Source organism: Pseudoliparis swirei, chromosome 3 (assembly GCF_029220125.1).
Source record: "Pseudoliparis swirei isolate HS2019 ecotype Mariana Trench chromosome 3, NWPU_hadal_v1, whole genome shotgun sequence".
Classification (NCBI taxonomy): domain Eukaryota; kingdom Metazoa; phylum Chordata; class Actinopteri; order Perciformes; family Liparidae; genus Pseudoliparis; species Pseudoliparis swirei.
Window position 1 is genome coordinate 12,313,314 of NC_079390.1, and position 20,179 is coordinate 12,333,492.

A 20,179-nucleotide genomic window follows, 5' to 3' on the forward strand; every position below is an offset into this window, starting at 1 on the left:
AAAATGCGCTCATGTTTACCTGCAGTGGCCGAACAACTTTTCAGAGATATTCAAAACACACACCAGGAAACATCCCAAAGTAAGTGGAGGGTGGTCCAGAGAGACAACCGTGACCGTTAAAATAAAATAAAAAAGTAGCTGTCGCATTCACGTCACGCGCTAATAAAGCAGAATGGGATAAACTCCGTCGCGGGACTTTCTTAACTTAACGTGAACTCCTTTGTTCGAGAAGAAAACGTGTTTATTTTCTGTGTATTATAACGCAGCTGTCTTTACTGTGCTGTTCAGTAACGTTCATGTACCATTTGGTCATTTACTGAATCGTTGTTGCAGTGTTTTCCATCGATGTCGTTTAATGATCGGGCTGTAGGTGGCGCTGCGGTAACAGTCTTTCGTCCAGGGAGCGGACTCCGCGACTATCCACCACAGCAGTCCCATTAACCGCAGATATATTGTTGTCAGAGTTGAAAAAGCTCAGATGTCATTGATGATAGTAACAATAGTTCTGTTGCGTCCATGTGTGCGTGTAATGCATGATACCAAAACCAAAGCAAATTCAGCTTTTATTCTTATTCTTATTATTTACACCAGGCTCTTGCATTGACAACATCGCAGTTCTTGAAAATTAATTACATGAAGGCAAAGCACTGTTTTCACTTTTTGTCAGCATTATGTAAAATATGCGAATGTTATAATAATAATAATTCAAACTTGTATAGCATTTTTCTAAATACACAAAGATGCTTAGTTTTGCCACCAATCAATCAATCAATCAATCAAACTTGTATTACAAACTCAAGGTCCAGATAGTACAAAACATTAAATTATAATAAAATACATACAAAACCAGAAGTAAAAAACAAACAACTACACATGCTTTATAAATAAACAATGTCTCCACAGCTGGGACTTGTAGTGCTGAACTTTATATTTGATAAAAACATGATGATCTCATTTTCAGAGTCATCAAACCGGCAGATAAATTTGTACATTAGATTTCTTTAAACCGCTTTGAATGTCTTGACTCCTGCAGCCACAAACATCTCACTTGCACTAGTCCACCTCGGTCTCTTCAACTATATTCTCATGGCATCATTGTCGGCCACTTGAAGTCTCCGTAGGCTTTTTTGTAGTTAGACCGCAAGTGTGCCGTGTAGAGAGGTGTACAGTACAAGAACCCACAACAAGGTTATTGATAATATCCATAATGGATTGCCTTCTGCCTCAGTGGACTTTTATTATCTTTAGATAGATAGATAGATAGATAGATACTTTATTCATCCCCAAGGGGAAATTTGTCGTAACAGTAGCAGCACCAATAAACTAAACACAAGAATAAAAAATAAAATATAAAACAAAAGATAAAAAACAGGGATGAAAGATATTGATATATACAAGAAGTATACCAAGTAAAATATAAAATAAAAATATATATGGATATATACAACATATATGCATACATAATACTAATGACAAATTAAATTAAATATAAAAATATTAAATATAGACAGTGTGCAAAATGCAAAGTGTGTGTATGTGTGTAGTATAAATGAAAATGAAATGTATGTGTGTAGTGTAAATAAATGAAATTCAGATCAACATAGTGTAAATATTATGATCTGGCAAGAGGTGATCTGTTATAGAGCCTCATAGCCGTCGGCAGGAATGTTCTCCTGTATCTGTCCTTGTGGCAGCGGAGCGTGAGGAGACGTCTGGAGAAAGTACTCCTCTGTCCCTGTAGGAGGTGGTGGAGAGGGTGGTCCGGGTTGTCCAATATGGACACAAGTTTCTTCAACGTCCTCCTCTCCACCACCTGTTCCAGGTGCTCCAGCTGGCAGCCGATGATGGAGCCAGCCTTCCTCACCAGTTTGTTAAGACGGCTGGTGTCACCGGCTCGATGCTGCTCCCCAGCAGACAATGGCAAAGTGCAGCACACTGGCCACAACCGACTGGTAGAATAACTCCAACATCTTGCTGCACACGTTGAAGGATCAAGCTTTCAGGAAAAGAGTCGACTCATCCCCTTCTTGTACACAGCGTTGATGTTGGCCTTCCAGTTCAGTCGGCTGTCGATGGAGACGCCCAGGTACTTGTACTCCTCCACCATGTCCACGCCCACTCCCAGGACACTCAGAGGTGGAGGAGCTGTCGCCTTCCTCCTGAAGTCCACCACCATCTCTCTGGTCTTGGCCACATTCAGCCGCAGGTGGTTCTCATCGGCCCACTTTACAAAGTCACTCACCACTGCCCTGTACTCCTCCTCCCGTCCATCCCTAATACACCCGACCACTGCAGAGTCATCAGAGTACTTCTGCAGATGGCATGACTCCGTGTTGTACTGGAAGTCACTGGTGTACAGGGTGAAGAGGAAGGGAGACAGAACAGTTCCCTGTGGGGCTCCAACATCACTGACCACCGCTCCAGACAGCACACGTCCCATTCTGACAAACTGTGGCCTGTGAGGTAGTCAGTGATCCAGGAGATGGTGGACGCCCACACCGACCACCGCAGCTTCTCACCAGCAGCAGTGGCTGGATGGTGTTAAATGCACTGGAGAAGTCAAAGAAAGTGACTCTCACAGAGACACCGGTTCCATCCAGGTGCGACTGAGCTCGTTGCAGCAGGTAGATGATGGCGTCGTCCACTCCCACATGAGGCTGGTAAGCAAATTGCAGAGGGTCCAGCAATGATTTCACCTGCGGCCGGAGGTGGGCCAAGACCAGCCTCTCCAGCACCTTCATCACATGGGAGGTGAGGGCCACCGGTCGGTAGTCATTGAGGCCAGATGGTGCTGACTTCTTGGGACAGGGACCAGGCACGACGTCTTCCACAGCACCGGGACCTCCCCCAGCCTCAGGCTGAGGTTGAAGAGGCGCTGCAGGACACCAGACAGCTGGGTAGCGCAGGTCTTTAGGACCCTGGGGCTGATGCCATCAGGACCTTCAGCTCTGCGCTGGTTTAGTTTCTCCAGCTGTCTTCTCACCTGGTCAGTCGTCACAGAGAGAGGGGGGAGGGTGGAGGAGCCCATTGATGTTGAGGGCTCGGTGGATGTGCAGCTCAACAGGGGGGACAGAGGGGGAGGTGTTCGGGAGGTGTGATGTGTGGAGGAGACGGGGGAGGGCCTTTAGTCTGTATTTGGCCTTTTTTACCTTCCAAACTGGAAAGCACATACATTTTGACTTTAGGAAGAGCTGGTGTTGTGTCCTCAAGTCACGCCGAGGGACTCCCAATAGGTTTAAACAGTCGACACAGAGCCATTACCACTTCATCTGAATAGTGTTAACGGATATTATCTCAAACCGTCATCAGACCTGAACCCACGACTGTTTGGCCTTCAGCTTTCCTCTCTTTATCTACTCGGTTCACAGAGTGGATAGAAACCAAATCAAATCCGTTACTAAAAAGTAGCATGACCCCAAAGTAAAAGTCTTCATTAAACCTGACTGAGTGGACTGTGCAGTGCTTTTTAATAAATTGCCGTATAGAATTAAACAAGTTCTCCAGCGGCTAATAAACATTTTTTTAAAGCAAAGTCAACCAAACATGTAATGAAGACGTAAAGCATCTGTCTGTGTATCTGAATATAGTATCTTAATCTTTACCTCAACGTCAACACAAAGCACAGCTCTGGTCTGTGGTGAACTGGGTTTAATTTCTTCGAAACAGATACTAGATAGAAATTGCTTATTAAAGTTTAATCTCTGAAAACTGGAGTTTATTTTCTGTAAAAAACAAAACTGTAAATATATAATACCCAATCACACATTTAAAGAAATGATTCATGCTTTCTCTTTTTTTTGCAGTTCCTGATGACCTGCTCATCGCGTAAGTATCAATGTTATCAGTCCCCTTATTACCCATAAACTTCCATCTCTGTAAGTCTGCAAACATCAGTTACATTATTAGGAGTATTCATAAACGTAGTCATTCTCCAACGTCTGAGATATGATCTATGTTTAAAAGAAGGAAATAAAGGCGGTGTGGGTGTAAAGTGCAGAAACCATAACGAGCAGGTTTTTTACTTCCTGGCTTTACCAAAGTGGTAAAAGAGGAGTAATGCTGAGACACCGCGTCATGATGCTGCTCTGCGTCTCCACCGAGACGCTTCTTTGGCTTTGTGGTCGAGTTTCTGCGAGTGGAGGGCTCCTCACCGTCATCACAGCCACATCCTGTCTGTCAGGAAGCTTCTGGTTTAGAGGCTCTTCAGCACACACATGCAGTTCTTCACAAGCAGACGTTGACCTTTGGTTCAATATATCTCCTGGTTTCTCTCATCTTGGCCTCGTTGGGGAAAATACTGACTTCAAACTCTAAAAAATGTAGACTAGTGATGGTTCCGAATTGAGTTTTTTCTAATCGAATGCATCTCGGGATTGCTGTTTATTACATTCAATGTCTATGTGATAAACTTACATGGTATTTCTTATCAAGCCAGTCATAGTGTGTACACTGGTGCAGTTATTGTGAAAAATAATTTTTCTTTCACAATATATATATGTATAATAACACTTTTCTTTAGGTATTGTATCTTTCATTGGATGCATGATGTTTCACATTGAGATATTTCAAATTTACAGTCAAAGCTGGCTTATTCAATGAGACTCACACACACTGTTTGAATGTCTTATATACATAATTTAGTCTCTGCATACCATGTCAAATACATTTCTTTGTGGATGCCTGCACCTGCTTACCTTGCCTCTTTCCCTTTTCTTCTTCCTGTCTTTCAGGCTGACGTTTGTCTTCGGGCCTTGCGCTCTGCAGGCGTTGGACCTTGTTGACCAGCATTCTGTCACTTGTCTGTCGTCACCCAGCGGACGCAAAGCGTTCCAGGTCTGTCGCGCTTCGTTTAACTCTGAACCTTTACAAACGGTTTGCAAATAAACGGTTTTCCTTCTGATGTGAAATCACTGATGTCACAATATCTACATTCTCCCTCAGTGAAGTCATTTCCAACTTGTCGGAACTACATAACTAGTGTGAGCAGGAGTATTCTCATCCCGCTGAATCCAGCTCATCTTCTGCCCGTATAACTAGCCGATTGCATTTTAACATCGTTCTCTGACATCTGGTAACTCCAGTTTATTCATGCTGTGTTTCTGAAAAGTGAAATAATGCCAGTTGAGCTGTGTCTTCTCTCCATGCGAGCATCTAATCACGGCTTGTAAATATACAATGGTGATCTAGCACAACAAGATAGCACAGTTGACCCCCGGACTAAAGATGTGTTCAGTGGCCTTCTCCATCATACTTTAATTATGTATTACAGTGTTTTGGATCTAAAGATACAGCTACCTCTCGTCCTGTAAAGCATCTTCTTTTTCCTGTCCGACTCCACTCAATCAGCTGATCACACACACACACACACACACACACACACATTATGTATTTCCTGGCTTGTGACATTTCTTCCTGTCTAACAGAGGCACTGAGAATAAAAGTTGCAACCCACCAAACTCAAGTACATTATTTTCTGTGGGTTATATTATAACATCTCAAAACAAATATATCATTTAAAACCGTAAACAATAGGGGCCGAGTGTTTGCTACATTAAGTGAGCTCCTTGATTAAGTTCTTAAATTCTCATGGCCGTAGATGACTTGCGATGGGAGGTATGAGGCCGCCCACGGTGCTGAGGTTGTGGTCATGCTGACCCACGCTTCCTGTAAACGCCTTCAGGCCCTGCAAAAAGAGGTTTTATGAAAGGAAAGCACAATGCCGCTAAATAAAGACATGGATTCTGTTCTGTTGGGACACTTTCAACTTCAATTGTTGACGTCCACTTAATTTCCCCTCAAGGCTGCAGAATAAGGAGCGTTACGAGCTCTTTTCCATTTTTGTTCTTATTGGAAGGAAAACCTTCACAGTACAAATTATATATGTTTACGAATATTTAAAACTGTGCGTTTTCCCAAATACATATTAAGCACCGTGTGATATTTAGCTTTTGAACATTGATGTGACTCCTTAAAACATCTTGTTTTTACTCACTGAGGCTTTAACGTTATATTGAGTAGAAATCATTAGTCGGTCGGAGAAATCTACTATTACTGCTTTCGCAGCTCGTCGTACACGAGGATGGACTTCTTTTCTTTGTCATATATATGAAGAGAAATTAAATATTAACAGTTAAAAGACGTCGCGTTGGGCTCTGGGAAGCGCTGTGAAACATGAATCGATTGCAGCCGTAGTCGCTCGATGGTGTTTTGAGCCCTCACCGGCGCCTTCCAGGCAGCGGCTGCCTGGAAGGCGCCGGAAGGTGGTCCCGCCCCCCAAAACTCTGATCCAATCAATGCGCTACCCCCACTTGGAGCGGAGCGCATATTCAAATCCACTTATTGGAGCGCATTGCATATTCAAACCTGCATTGGAGCCAAACCCACTTGGAGCGCATTTGAGCTTTAACCCACTTGGTTCAACAATTTCAAAGGTACGTAGCTATTTTTGGGCGGCTAATGTTGTGGTAATGTTATTTCAACCTGCTAGCTAGCAGATAGATGATGCTAATCTTAGCTGTGGTAATGTCATTTCTACCTGCTAGCGAGCTAAATCTGGTTAAAACATTAGGTAACAAAGTAAGATTAATTACTGCAGATTAATCACTGTATTTGAGTGATTGTTAATGGTTAGTGGTTATCTTTCAAATGATGCCTGTGAGGCACTTGACGTTGAGACTGGTTGACTTCCAGGCTGCTTTGGAATAAGGATACCTCTGAGGCAGCCACCTGTCTTTGGATAACTCTGAGGCATCATAGGTAGTGTTGACTACTTTATATCAATAAATAACTACTTTAAAGACTTTAAAGACTACTTTATATCAATAAAGAACTTCAGAAAGCCAGCTCCAAACTATTACACCCCAGTGTCAATAAGTGTTTCATTGTCACATTGGTATGTGCATCAAATCTGAATTTAATACTGTGTTCGTGTCATGATATGTCTTTCCCATTTTTGTTAAGGCGAAGCCAAGGACCTGCTCCTCCGTCGGTGCTCTGGCTGCCAGGAGCATCGAATTTAAAGAAGTGGCCATGCTGCCGGCATCAGACCCCACTGTGGCCACAGGGAGAGCCACGGAGTTCAAGTAATTTGCAATATTCCACATCCTATATCTGGGCTCTGACAGGTTTAATAGACATTATTTATCCTGAATTTATGTTTTTATCTTTTCCTCCAGACAACAGCTCCAGCACCTCGCCAACCAGGTGAGGTCAAATGATCAATTTGACCTCCTCACGCACACCTTGGGGCCAGGAATGGTAGAGGTGGTGGTGGATATTTTTAAAAAGTGTGTTGACACACACATTGAAAATATTAACAATTAGCAATTTGTTGTTTGTTGTGTTCATTAATTAAATATCTTCATGTTCTACATCACTGTGTATGTGTCGTGAATTGGAAGTGTATTGAACTTGGCATCTTGATTTAACTAGTCTGATAATTTAGCTAGCTGGGCCTGAAATCGCATGGTGTAAATTACAGATCCGACATGTTAGGCATGTGGATTAAGGCAAATAGTCATGGTAACACTATGTCAACACTAATTTCTACAGCTTCACATAAGGGTTTATTCCAGTAGAGTGTTACAAGTTAATGAAACCCCAACTTACATTAATTATTTTTTTTAAATGTATCGTCAGAGGACACACACATGATGGAGGAGAGACATGACTGATGGGTGTGACATATTCTTTATTGAAAATAAAGGCCAAATACAACCCTCATACACACAGTAAAATGGTAAAACAAAATTTCACGCATAAACAGCTTAGTTTACTAAGCACGAAGGATGGCAGAATTTAATACACTATAAATATTATCTAAATATTTTATTGGGGCAGTGTGGGACAGGTCGGAAAACTGGGGAAAGACTAGTTACGGGTTCGCTGTCTTCGCCTGCGCTTAAATGCCCGTCGTGATGGACAGTTTGTATCTGCCGCTTGTTGTGGTCTGTCTTTGAACCATCCAGGTGCGACTGAGCTCGTTGCAGCAGGTAGATGATGGCGTCGTCCACTCCCACATGAGGCTGGTAAGCAAATTGCAGAGGGTCCAACGATGATTTCACCTGCGGCGGAGGTGGGCCAAGACCAGCCTCTCCAGCACCTTCATCACATGGGAGGTGAGGGCGACGGTCGGTGGTCGTTGAGGCCAGATGGTGCTGACTTCTTTGGGACAGGGACCAGGCACGACGTCTTCCACAGCACTGACTTCCCCAGCCTCAGGCTGAGGTTGAAGGCGCTGCAGGACACCAGACAGCTGGGTGGCGCAGGTCTTTAGGACCCTGGGGCTGATGCCATCAGGACCTTCAGCTCTGCGCTGGTGTAGTTTCTCCAGCTGTCTTCTCACCTGGTCAGTCGTCACAGAGAGAGGGGAGGGTGGAGGCCCATTGTTATTGAGGGCTCGGTGGATGTGCAGCTCAGCAGGGGGACAGAGGGGAGGTGTTTGGGAGGTGTGATGTGGAGGAGGCGGGGAAGGGCTGTGAACTGAACCTATTGAAAAAACAGTTCAGCTCATTGGCCCTCTCCAGGAGCCCCTGGCTGTCTCCTCCCACCTTGAAGCCAGTTATCTGCTTCATGCCAGACCACACCTCCCTTGTGTTGTTCAGCTGGAGTTTGGCCTCCAGCTTCCTCCTATAGGAGTCCTTGCCCTCCTGAGCTTCACCTTCAGGTTGCGCTGGGCTTTCCTCAGCTCATCCCTGTCTCCAGACCTGAAAGCAGCTTTCATGTTAGAAGCGCCTTCAGGTCCCTGGTGATCAGGGCTTGTTGTTGGGAAGCAGCACAGTCCGTGATGGGATGGTGGTGTGTTCACAGAACTTGATGTATTCCGTGATGCAGTCGGTCATACTGTTGATGTCCTCCCGTGCGGTCCACACAGCACATCCCAGTCCGTTGACTCAAGCAGTCCTGTAGGCGTCGTTAGCCTCCATAGACCACCTCTCACAGTCCTGGTGGTCACCGGCAGCCTCTTCACCAGAGGAACATACCTGGGTGTCAGCCGGACCAGGTCATGATCAGACCTGCCGAGGGGGGGAAGGGCAGTGGCGCTGTATCGTCCTTAGTATTAGCATACAGCAAGTCCAGAGTTTTATTGTTCCTTGTTGGGCAGTCTATGTATTGATGGAAGGTTGGCAGAGCTTTATCCAGTGTGGTGTGGTTAAAGTCACCAGTGATAGCCATGAATGCTCCAGGCTGATGATTCAGCAGAGCAGACACAGTGGAGTGGATGGTGTCCACAGCTTCCTCAGCGTCAGCTGATGGCGGCACGTACACGACAACCAAATGGCGGACGTGAACTCTCTCGGCAAATAGTACAGGCGCATCCCCCGGCCAACAGTTCAATGTTCGCTACAGCGCTCCTTCACGCACACATGGTCGGTGGCACCACCGTTCATTCACATAAACAGCGATCGCCTCTTCTTACCGCTCTGTGTAGCGTCTCTGTCAGCCCGAACAGTCCTGAAGCCGGGCAAAGACGCGCTGTGATCCGGATAGTCCGCGTGTAGCCACGTCTCAGTGAAACACAAGAGACTGCTCTCACGGTTTTCCTTCTGATGTGAAATCACTGATGTCACAATATCTACATTCTCCCTCAGTGAAGTCATTTCCAACTTGTCGGAACTACATAACTAGTGTGAGCAGGAGTATTCTCATCCCGCTGAATCCAGCTCATCTTCTGCCCGTATAACTAGCCGATTGCATTTTAACATCGTTCTCTGACATCTGGTAACTCCAGTTTATTCATGCTGTGTTTCTGAAAAGTGAAATAATGCCAGTTGAGCTGTGTCTTCTCTCCATGCGAGCATCTAATCACGGCTTGTAAATATACAATGGCGATCTAGCACAACAAGATAGCACAGTTGACCCCCGGACTAAAGATGTGTTCAGTGGCCTTCTCCATCATACTTTAATTATGTATTACAGTGTTTTGGATCTAAAGATACAGCTACCGTCCTGTAAAGCATCTTCTTTTTCCTGTCCGACTCCACTCAATCAGCTGATCACACACACACACACACACACACACACATTATGTATTTCCTGGCTTGTGACATTTCTTCATGTTCTACATCACTGTGTATGTGTCGTGAATTGGAAGTGTATTGAACTTGGCATCTTGATTTAACTAGTCTGATAATTTAGCTAGCTGGGCCTGAAATCGCATGGTGTAAATTACAGATCGCATGTGGATTAAGGCAAATAGTCATGGTAACACTATGTCAACACTAATTTCTACAGCTTCACATAAGGGTTTATTCCAGTAGAGTGTTACAAGTTAATGAAACCCCAACTTACATTAATTATTTTTTTTAAATGTATCGTCAGAGGACACACACATGATGGAGGAGACATGACTGATGGGTGTGACATATTCTTTATTGAAAATAAAGGCCAAATACAACCCTCATACACACAGTAAAATGGTAAAACAAAATTTCACGCAAACAGCTTAGTTTACTAAGCACGAAGGATGGCAGAATTTAATACACTATAAATATTATCTAAATATTTTATTGGGGCAGTGTGGGACAGGTCGGAAAACTGGGGAAAGACTAGTCTTCGCCTGCGCTTAAATGCCCGTCGTGATGGACAGTTTGTATCTGCCGCTTGTTGTGGTCTGTCTTTGAATAGTTTGCAATCAGGTGGAGCAGTCCTCCTCCTGATCTCCTCCACCGTTATCTGGTATCTTTGTAAAAATAATTTCTGAGTCACACTCAAAGAAGGTTTCAATGTTTCAACAATATTATTCGTAATGATATTATGTTTTCTTCTTCTTTACATACAGTACAGTATTGTACATGTAATGTCTGTACATAGCCCTTCTGTCTTTACTGCCATCCCAACAGATGTTCCTATAACCCAAAACTGTGATGGGCTCTGGGAAACCAGTCACATGGTGAAAAGGGACATTTTGAGATTAGAGTGAAAATACTAGTAAACTCAGTATTTTGGTGAAATTGGGTTTTGATTCAATTATTATTCTATAACATGTTGTCTATCATCCCTAAACATATCTACTTGTTTTTCATTAATTGAATGTGTTAAAATGTGCTTTATTCAACCAGCCAGTCTATTTAGAACCCTCTCTTTAAAGTTGTTTTATTCCATGAAATCTAACTGATCAGCTGACTTTGGGCAATCATAACATTTGAAACAGACAAATAATGAAAAAATATTTGAAACAAGCTTGAAGTCAGCTTCCAAAAGGTCAAATTTCACCATGTGACTGGTTTTCCCAGATCCCATCACAGATGGTCTCAGCACTGTTACTACCACACTACCACTAAAAATATAAACCTGTCTTGAAGAAACCTATGCCTAGCTGTGCACTTCACCTTTTGCTCGATGAGCATGTCCTCAAGGCTGTGGACATTCTGAAATGCCGGCTGGGATGGGGCAGTAGGGCTTGGTGGGATGGGGCAGGAAGGGTGGATGGAGCAGCAGGGCTAGATGGGGTTGGGGCTGGGGCGGGCTCCACCAACCAGTGGTGATCAGAAAAAAACCATCTTTGCAGATGGTCCTATAAAGTAACAAGAAGTAACCAAATTTGCTATATGAGGAGATGAACTCATCCTACTGTATAAAGACATTGCAAGGAACTAATAAGTATTTTTGGGGAATTATTGAAGTCATTGTTAAATGTCAGTGTGAAAGAGACTTTTTAGTCATTAAAGTAGGTCTAGGTTGAACCTTACCTTCCTGGGCGCCATTTCTTCATGAACTGAAAGAGAAAGGCAATATGAGTGTGATTAGTATTATCACATAATGTTAGGCATATGCACTGTTAAAAATAATCTGTCAGATTTATTCAATAGGCCTATCTGTATGAGGAGGCATGAGGACAATTTAACTTCAGTCTACAGTCAACCAGTCTCAACATCAAGTGCCTCACAGGCATCCAAAGCTAATTGGCTGCCTGAGAGCAGCCTGGGAGTCAGCCTCTTAATGTCCGTCTAGATGCCTTACAGGTATCTAAAACCAACTGGATGCCTGTGAGTTAACCTGTATACCAACGACTAGGCAGCCTGGCAGTCAACACTACCTATGATGCCTCAGAGTTATCCAAAGACAGGTGGCTGCCTCAGAGGTATCCTTATTCCAAAGCAGCCTGGAAGTCAACCAGTCTCAACGTCAAGTGCCTCACAGGCATCATTTGAAAGATAACCACTAACCATTAACAATCACTCAAATACAGTGATTAATCTGCAGTAATTAATCTTACTTTGTTACCTAATGTTTTAACCAGATTTAGCTCGCTAGCAGGTAGAAATGACATTACCACAGCTAAGATTAGCATCATCTATCTGCTAGCTAGCAGGTTGAAATAAAATAGCTACGTTTTGAAATTGTTGAACGGTTAAATGCGCCCAAGTGGGTTTTTTGAATATGCAATAAAGTGGATTTGAATATGATTGGATCAGAGTTTTCGCCTTCCAGGCAGCCGCTGCCTGGAAGGCGCCGGTGAGGGCTCAAAACACCATCGAGCGCCGTAGTCTCTCCACACTTCCCATTGCTGCAGCAGTGATTCGTGGCTGGAGGCTGGAGGCTGAGGGACAGTAAAACGTCCGTGGAAGAGACGTGTCTGAACCTCAGGGAAGGTCACACACGTCTCCTTTTCTGCTCTATTGCTGCGCTGTGTGCTGCACCTCAGTTTAAACCCCCACACACACGGAGGCCGGAGGCCGTCACTCACTCCCAGCTGGAGAGCGATGGCGCTGGAGACAGCCGGCATTGGATCCGTCTGAAGCTTCCCAGCAGCACTTCTGGAGCGCAACAATTAACACACACAATCCTATCTGTTTAATCAGTAGTGAATCAAAGTGTAAAAACAAGAAATTGTATTCCAATAACTTGTTGTTTTCGTGTATAATGTCTCAGACTAACACAACCAAGTATGGTTAACTTTAATGAGAGAGTAATTCATTAGGATGTACATTTGATGGAACATGCAAGTAGTGGATGGCTCGTGTATTATAAATGTTACTCGTTGAGCTCCTCCGTTGTGTCTGACGTCCATGTACCTGCAGGTCCACGCTCCTCTTGGCACGCAGCTCCGGTTCACAACCTTCCCAGCATGTAAATGATTGCATAACGTTTTTCTCTCTCCCCGTCATAAGTCTGGGAAGAAGTTTATTTCGTGGCATTAGCAGCAGTGAGTGCCGCTGCTCTGATCTCGATGGTCTGCTTTGTGTTTGACGCGTTTGTGATGCATTGAGTGAGGCGGTAGTTTACACGATGTCGGTTCAAACGCCGTCGTCGCAAAGCAGTGCCACAAATGTTTAGCTTCCCCGGCTCCAGGAAGCAGCGGCTGAAAACAGACCCCGCACTTCCCGCTACCTGCCTATATACAGGGCTCTCAAGTTTTGAAGACAGGCAAGAGTGACATTTCCATCAGCAGCACCCCCCCCCCCCCCCACCCCCGCAGAACGAAATTTTCGGATATTAACGTCAGTCGCGCGCAATTCCAGGATGCTATATTTTCATTGGTTGCTGGATTAAATCTTACCCAGATACGGGTTTTTTTTCTGATTGGCTATTGTGTAGATAGATAGATGGATACTTTATTAATCCCGAGGGAAATTTAGGTCATCCAGTAGCTTATACACTTAACTTAACTCACAAACATACATACACAAATCACAGTAGAATCACAGTATAAAAAACAAGACACAAAGGGAGAACATGTTCACAGGGAGTAGGGTGTATACAGATATTACAGTGTGCAAAGTGATATAAATAGTACAGTCTGTGCAATGGGCTAGTATAGCCAGTAAAAAGAGTAAAAAGATTAAAAGATGGACAGTTGGATGGAAATATAAAGAGCTGAGAAGAGGAGGGGAGACCGCGGTAGAATCATGCAGAGAAGTCCATCTCCCTCCCCCTCTGCGTGGCGTTGTAAAGTTGTATTGCCCTGGGGACAAAGGACTTCCTCAGCCTGTCCGATGAGCATGACAGTGACAGGAGTCTGCCACTGAAAATGCTCCTCTGTCCGTTAAGAGTGCTGTGTAGTGGGTGGTGGTCATTGTCCAAGATGGTCAGCAGCCGACTCGATGTCCTTTTCTCCGCCACTGATGTTAGGCAGTCCAGTTCCATGCCAACAACAGCTCCTGCCCTTCTCACCAGCCTGTCGAGTCGCCCTGCATCCCTCTTCTTCACGCTGCCTCCCCAGCACACCACAGCATAAAAAAGGACGCTGGCAACAACAGACTGGTAAAACATGCGCAGGAGTTTGCTGCAGACATTGAAAGACCTCAGCCTCCTCAGGAAGTAGAGCTCTGACCCTTCTTATAGATGGCATCTATGTTGGCTGACCAGTCCAGTTTACTGTCCAGATGAACTCCCAAGTACTTGTAGGTCTTGACCACCTCCACACTGACACCCCCGATGGAGACTGGGAGCAGAGGAGGCAGAGACCTCCTAAAGTCCACCACCATCTCCTTGGTCTTGGTGGCGTTCAGCTGCAGGTGGTTATGCCCACACCACTGCACAAAGGTGTCCACCAGGCTCCTGTACTCACCCTCCTGTCCATCCCTGATACATCCCACAACAGCAGAGTCATCCGAGAACTTCTGGATGTGGCACGACTCCGTGTTGTAGGTGAAGTCTGATGTGTACAGGGTGAACAGGACAGGTGAGAGTCCCCAGTGGAGCGCCGGTGCTGCACAACACAGTCTCAGACACGCAGTCTTTCAGCCTGACAAACTGTGGTCTCTCCGTCAGGTAGTCAGTGATCCAGGATACCAGGTGGGCGTTCACACCCATCTGCACGAGCTTGTCACTCAGTCGGAGGGGCTGGATGGTGTTGAAGGCACTGGAGAAATCAAAGAACATGATTCTCACAGCACCTTTCCCCTTGTCCAGATAAGAGTGAGCCCTGTGCATCAGGTAGACGATGGCATCTTCCACGCCCACCTTCTCCTGGTATGCAAACTGCAGCGGGTCAAGTGCATGGCGTACCTGAGGTCTGAGGTTGCGAAGCAGCAGTCGCTCCATGGTCTTAGATATGTGTGATGTAAGAGCGACTGGCCTGAAGTCATTCGGCTCACTGGGGTGCGGCTTCTTCGGGATGGGGATGAGGCAGGACGTTTTCCACAGAGCAGGCACCCTCCCCAGTTGGAGGCTCAGGTTGAAGAGATGCTGCAGAGGCTCCCCCAGTTCCACCGCGCATGCCCTGAGGAGTCTTGGACAGACTCCATCGGGGCCGGCTGCTTTCCTGAAGCGCAGTCTCCTCGGCTCTCCTGTGACCTGATCCGCCGTGATGGTGGGGGGGGGGCTCTGTGTGGTCGCCTGGGGGAGGAGTGCAGCTGTGGAGAGTGGCAGAGGGCTGGAAGCTGGAGGGAGTGGGGCCACGCTGGCTGTGGTCCGAGCAGGGGGAGGGGCGGGGTGGGTGTGGCATGCAGTGAGCAGTTAGCAGCTGATGGGGGGGATGCAGGAACAGGTGTTAGACAGTCATGAACACCTGGAGCCGTGTTGTCAAACCTGTTGTAGAAGTGGTTGAACTGGTTTGCCCTCACCACATCCCCCTCCACAGTGCTGCCGCTCTTCTTGCAGCCTGTGATGGTTTTCATGCCACACCTCCTCATGTTGTTCTCCTGCAGCTTCTGCTCCACCTTCCTTCTGTACGAGTCCTTTGCCTCTCCCAGCATGGTCTTCAGCTCTCCCTCTTTGAATGCCCTCTTTTTCATGTTGAGGAGATGTTTAACATGAGAGGTAATCCAGGGCTTGTTGTTAGGGAAGCAGCGCACTGTTTTAGTGGGAGCAACAATGTCCATACAGAAGTTCAGGTAGTCAGTAGTACAGTGTGTGACCCCATCAATGTCCTCTCCAAAAGAGTCCTGCAGCACACTCCAGTCAGTTGACTCAAAGCAGTCCCTGAGGGCATCTTTTGGTGTGTATTTGGGTTGTAGGAAAACCAGATTGTGATCGGATTTCCCTAGGGGAGGAAGTGGTGTGGCTTTGTATGCATCCCTCACGTTAGCATACATTAGGTCAATTGTCCTGTTCTTTCTTGTTGGGCTAGACACAAACTGGTGAAAAGCAGGCAGAGTTGAGTCCACGGTTACATGATTAAAGTCCCCCGAAATTGCAATGAAGGCCTCAGGATGTTGAGTTTGGAGCCCAGCGATAACGGAGTAGATGGTGTCACACGCGACTTCCACCGTAGCTCGTGGAGGGATTCAATTCAATTCAATTCAGTTTATTTGTAAACACAAACAACAATGGCGTGCGAGAATTCCCTGCGCATGTAATACGGACGGAGGCTAACGGCTAACACTTCGATGTCTGGGCAACAAATGGTTTATTTGTAGCCCATTTCTTCTTTTTGATTGGCTGATAAGTGGCACCACAGCAGAACTCCAGGGGAGCGCTTGATTCCTCCACGGTGAGGGCAGCGCGACCAGCTCATGTTTGCGCGCTGCGGCACATTAAAACATTAAATAGCCGAGAGTTTTTTTCAGCGTGATAAATACGATGTGTGGCGGGAGTGCGTGACGTAAGACCGAATGCGTGAGTCTCACGCTCAATGCGTGACACTTGAGAGCCCTGCATATATCTGGAACCAGAACAGGGCTGGCATGGCATTGAGCTGCAGTTGAAGTTGCCTTCATGTAATCACAACGTGTCTCTGATTTTTAAGAGATAAAAGTTGGAGCAAGGTGCGAGTCTGGGCGTCAGTGTGTATGTTTCCCCCTCTGGGTCGACCATATTTGGGCAGCGTGTGACAGCAGTGTGAGTTAGAAGAACGTTATTAAACCTCTTGAAGAGAGTGAACGCAGTGATGACATTTTGGGAAGCAGTGGCTTGCGTAAAAGATGGAGCCCCACCGCAATTAGTCAGCCAAGAGTCCTTGCACATTTCCTGTGTGAGGAGAGGATGACGGAGCAGATTTCTCTCCGCGGAGCGGACATTGTCTCAAACGATTTCCAGAAAAACATCCGACCCGCGTTCAAAGTGCAAATGTATTCTTGGAGCATCTTGAGTTTACTGGAAGTGACGTGTGTGCTGGCTGCGCTCTGTGTCAGAGAGATGCTGAAGGAGTTGATAAATTAACAACATTTGTATTTTTCTTTCTTCGTTTCCTGGTATTTCTATGCCGGTGAGGCACAGTGGAGTTTCTCATGTTGCCGAGGTTATTCAGTCTCCTCTTCCCTCAAAAGGAATGAATAACTCCTGAGAGAATAGCAATGCACTGCTGGGATCTCATTCTTAACGCGCTGTGACCTTTTCACACTCGCTGGTGTACGCGGCCTGTGAGGAAAGTCGTGAGTGAGAAGTTTCCTCACAGCGGTAATGAAGCCGACTGCATGGACACGATCCCTCTGTGGGGCGCGGGCTTTGGTCTTTTAAGCATGATATGGAGGTTGCTGTTCAGGACATGAAAGACATTATTGGACACTTTTTATAACTTAGGAATTATTTCTAAGATTCAGGATATATTCCCAAATATGCTCTCTTAAAAAATAATAATAATATCTAGAACTGGAAATGAAATATCTTGGTTTTGGACTGTCGGTTGACCAAAACAACGACTTCTGATCAAGTTTGACTAGTTTGTGGACAACCTTATAGAGACAAAAAAGTCTTCATAGAGTTGGGAAAGGGGGCGTCGTGCTGTGTGAGAGGCAGCTGAACCCATCAGTCGGCCAGAGACAGTGTGCTGCCGTACAGATGCAAAGCCTCCGTATCTCAACGACTTCCCAGAGCTTTAAAGTTCCCTGAGGCCTTGTTTGTGGCGTGGAAACAGCAGACACGGGGCCATCCAAAGGCCGGCTCCTCTGGCTCATGACCGCTTCCCCCGGACGATTCCCATGGGAGCCGGCGTTTTGAGGCAGAGACGGAGCCAGAGCTTTGCTCAAGGACCGAACGGCACATCTTGGACACCAGGACACCTGCCAGGCAGTTCGTGGTGTGTGTGTGTTGACGGTGTCAGCTGCCAACCCAAGTTTGAACTGGTTTTCAATCAACTTGGCTCTTTAGAAACTGTCGCTGGTCCTTGGCTTGGTCTCCACAGATGTACTTTCTTTTCCTCCCCATCCTGCTGTGCATGGTGCTTTATTCATTTCCACCGAGGTGCTCTAAGTCCACGTAATCCTCTCCTTTGTGCCGTCATTATTAATGAAGTGTCACGTTGAAGAAACGGGACGTTTTTGCTTGTGTAGGTCACAGGGAAAGCTAATTTATCGCAGCTCTGGAGAATAATGGAGCCTGTTCTGCCATCTTGGGAGGCATGAGTTATTGTGAAGTGTCGAGCTAATCCAGCGACTTAATGTCCCCATGTGTCATGTGCACGACAACGAGACCTACATCAGTGTCTGTCGCCGGGGAGATGAGCACCAGCATCGTGGACCGGAAGTTCCTTCAGCTGAGGGTTGTTTAAAAATGCATCGTTTATTTCCCGTCTCCTACGTGAAATGATGATGATGATGATGGTGGTGGAGGCAATCTCACCTTCAACCCAACCACTAGTCTGTCACTTTGAAAGATGCAAAAGGGGAGTCCACCCCAAAACATGATTGAAGAAGGGATAGTCCTGTGATGTTCTAAAAATGTGGAAATCACAGCATGAGGTCTCGACATGTTGACGTTCGCTGGTGAAGAGACGGAAACAGTGAGCTGCTGCTAAAAAGATATGCCTATTTTTAATAAATAACTGACAGCTCCATGGCCGTCACCCGTGGGTTTCCCCCCAAAGCACCAGAGATTCACCAACAACGAGGTATTCGGGAACATCCTTTATTCAATTCACACTTCACTCAGCAGACCACACGACGGCGCCTCTGCTCACTCTCCCTCAACTGCTCCTTTTATGAGAGCGAGACCCCACCCCCACAGCTGCCACAATAACTATTAATGATTAATAGCAAAAGTATACGCCAAATGAATGAGTAAAATACAGGAGGATATTCAAGTACAACAGAAACCAGTAATAAGTTAAACAATATTTTTAAAATACAGAGGAATTAATCTAAATAGAGAGTCTTCAATTTATCAAAGTATTGTAAGTGGATTTTAATTTCTCCGGATGTCCCCGCAGCGAGAACTTGAAGAATTAGGGGGATGAGGTTCTCCTTCGACCTAAAAGGGATGAGAAAGCGATTTATATATTTTGTGGCTTTATTTATTCAAGTTGGATCTCCGTCCCCCTGAAGATGCACATCCAGGCGATGGAGTGAGAGACTCTGATGAGACTCTGAATCGTGTTTCCCAGTGTTGTGTCCGTTGTGGACTGAGCCAAAACACGTGCGTAAGATCTGCTGATCGATTGCAGCTACCCACGACATTTGAGTTCATTACAGACGATGCAGTACGTTGAACTGCATTCAGACGAACATCTGTTGACCGGTTGGAAGATATGCCTTCATCCCAGTGAAACACCACCACTGCATCAACAGCTTGAGTTCACACAAGAAGCAGCTCGTCACGACACGGCATCATCCCCAGTGTGGACTCTCTGCTGTGGAAGTTTACAATTCATAAGTGGAGACATTTAGATTTGAAATGAACATTTTAAATAGAAACAAATATTTATTTTGACATTTAGGAGTTTTTAGGAATGTCAAAACGGATGCATGTATGATTCTATGATGCCACATATTTCAATGTGCTCTGCATGAATCTGTTGCAGGTGGTTGGCGGCTCGGGGCGCTTGTACACTTGCTTTGTGTCCTGTCACTACTGCCCGTGCCCGGCCTTCGCCTACACCGTGCTGCGCAGGAACGAGGGCCTGCTGGTGAGTCTCACACACTGTGACCTACATGCTGCTGGTCAAACCTCTGTGCTGACCAGTGATGCTCAATTCTTGCTCAGATTTTCATGCATCTTTAATTTTTTTTATTTGAGAAATCCATGTTTTCAAGTAATGTATCACAAAAAGTGTCATGAGATCTCTGACCTGAATCCTGCAACGGTGTAGATTTGATTTCAGAAATGGATAGGGTTTAAAAATAAATTTAATTCAGTTTATTTTGTATAGCCCAATATCACAAATTACAAATTTGCCTCAAAGGGCTTTACAATCTGTACACATATGACATCCCTGTCCCAGGACCTCACATCGGATCAGGAAAAACTAGAAAAAACCCTTTCATGGGGAAAAAAAGAAGTAGTAAAGCTGTGTAAAGTTCAGTTTTTTTAATACACTAACCCTACTTAAATCACACGTTGATTCTGTTTATACTTCATG

General features: G+C 45.5%; 1 protein-coding gene and 1 long non-coding RNA gene across 2 annotated transcripts in view; both read left to right on the top strand.

The window, feature by feature from the left end:
- The window catches only part of zswim7 (zinc finger, SWIM-type containing 7), a 24,038-nt gene continuing 3,859 nt past the window's right edge, over positions 1-20,179 (top strand). Inside the window, exons 1-4 of the mRNA XM_056411430.1 lie at positions 1-79; positions 3,804-3,825; positions 4,731-4,833; positions 19,622-19,726. Of these exons, the coding sequence (XP_056267405.1) occupies positions 4-79; positions 3,804-3,825; positions 4,731-4,833; positions 19,622-19,726 (306 nt within the window). The 5' untranslated portion in view covers positions 1-3. The remainder of the gene's footprint in view (positions 80-3,803; positions 3,826-4,730; positions 4,834-19,621; positions 19,727-20,179) is intronic.
- Positions 6,458-7,372, top strand: LOC130191742 (uncharacterized). Its single transcript, XR_008831244.1, has 2 exons — positions 6,458-7,082; positions 7,176-7,372. It is a non-coding gene; the product is annotated as an uncharacterized LOC130191742 (long non-coding RNA).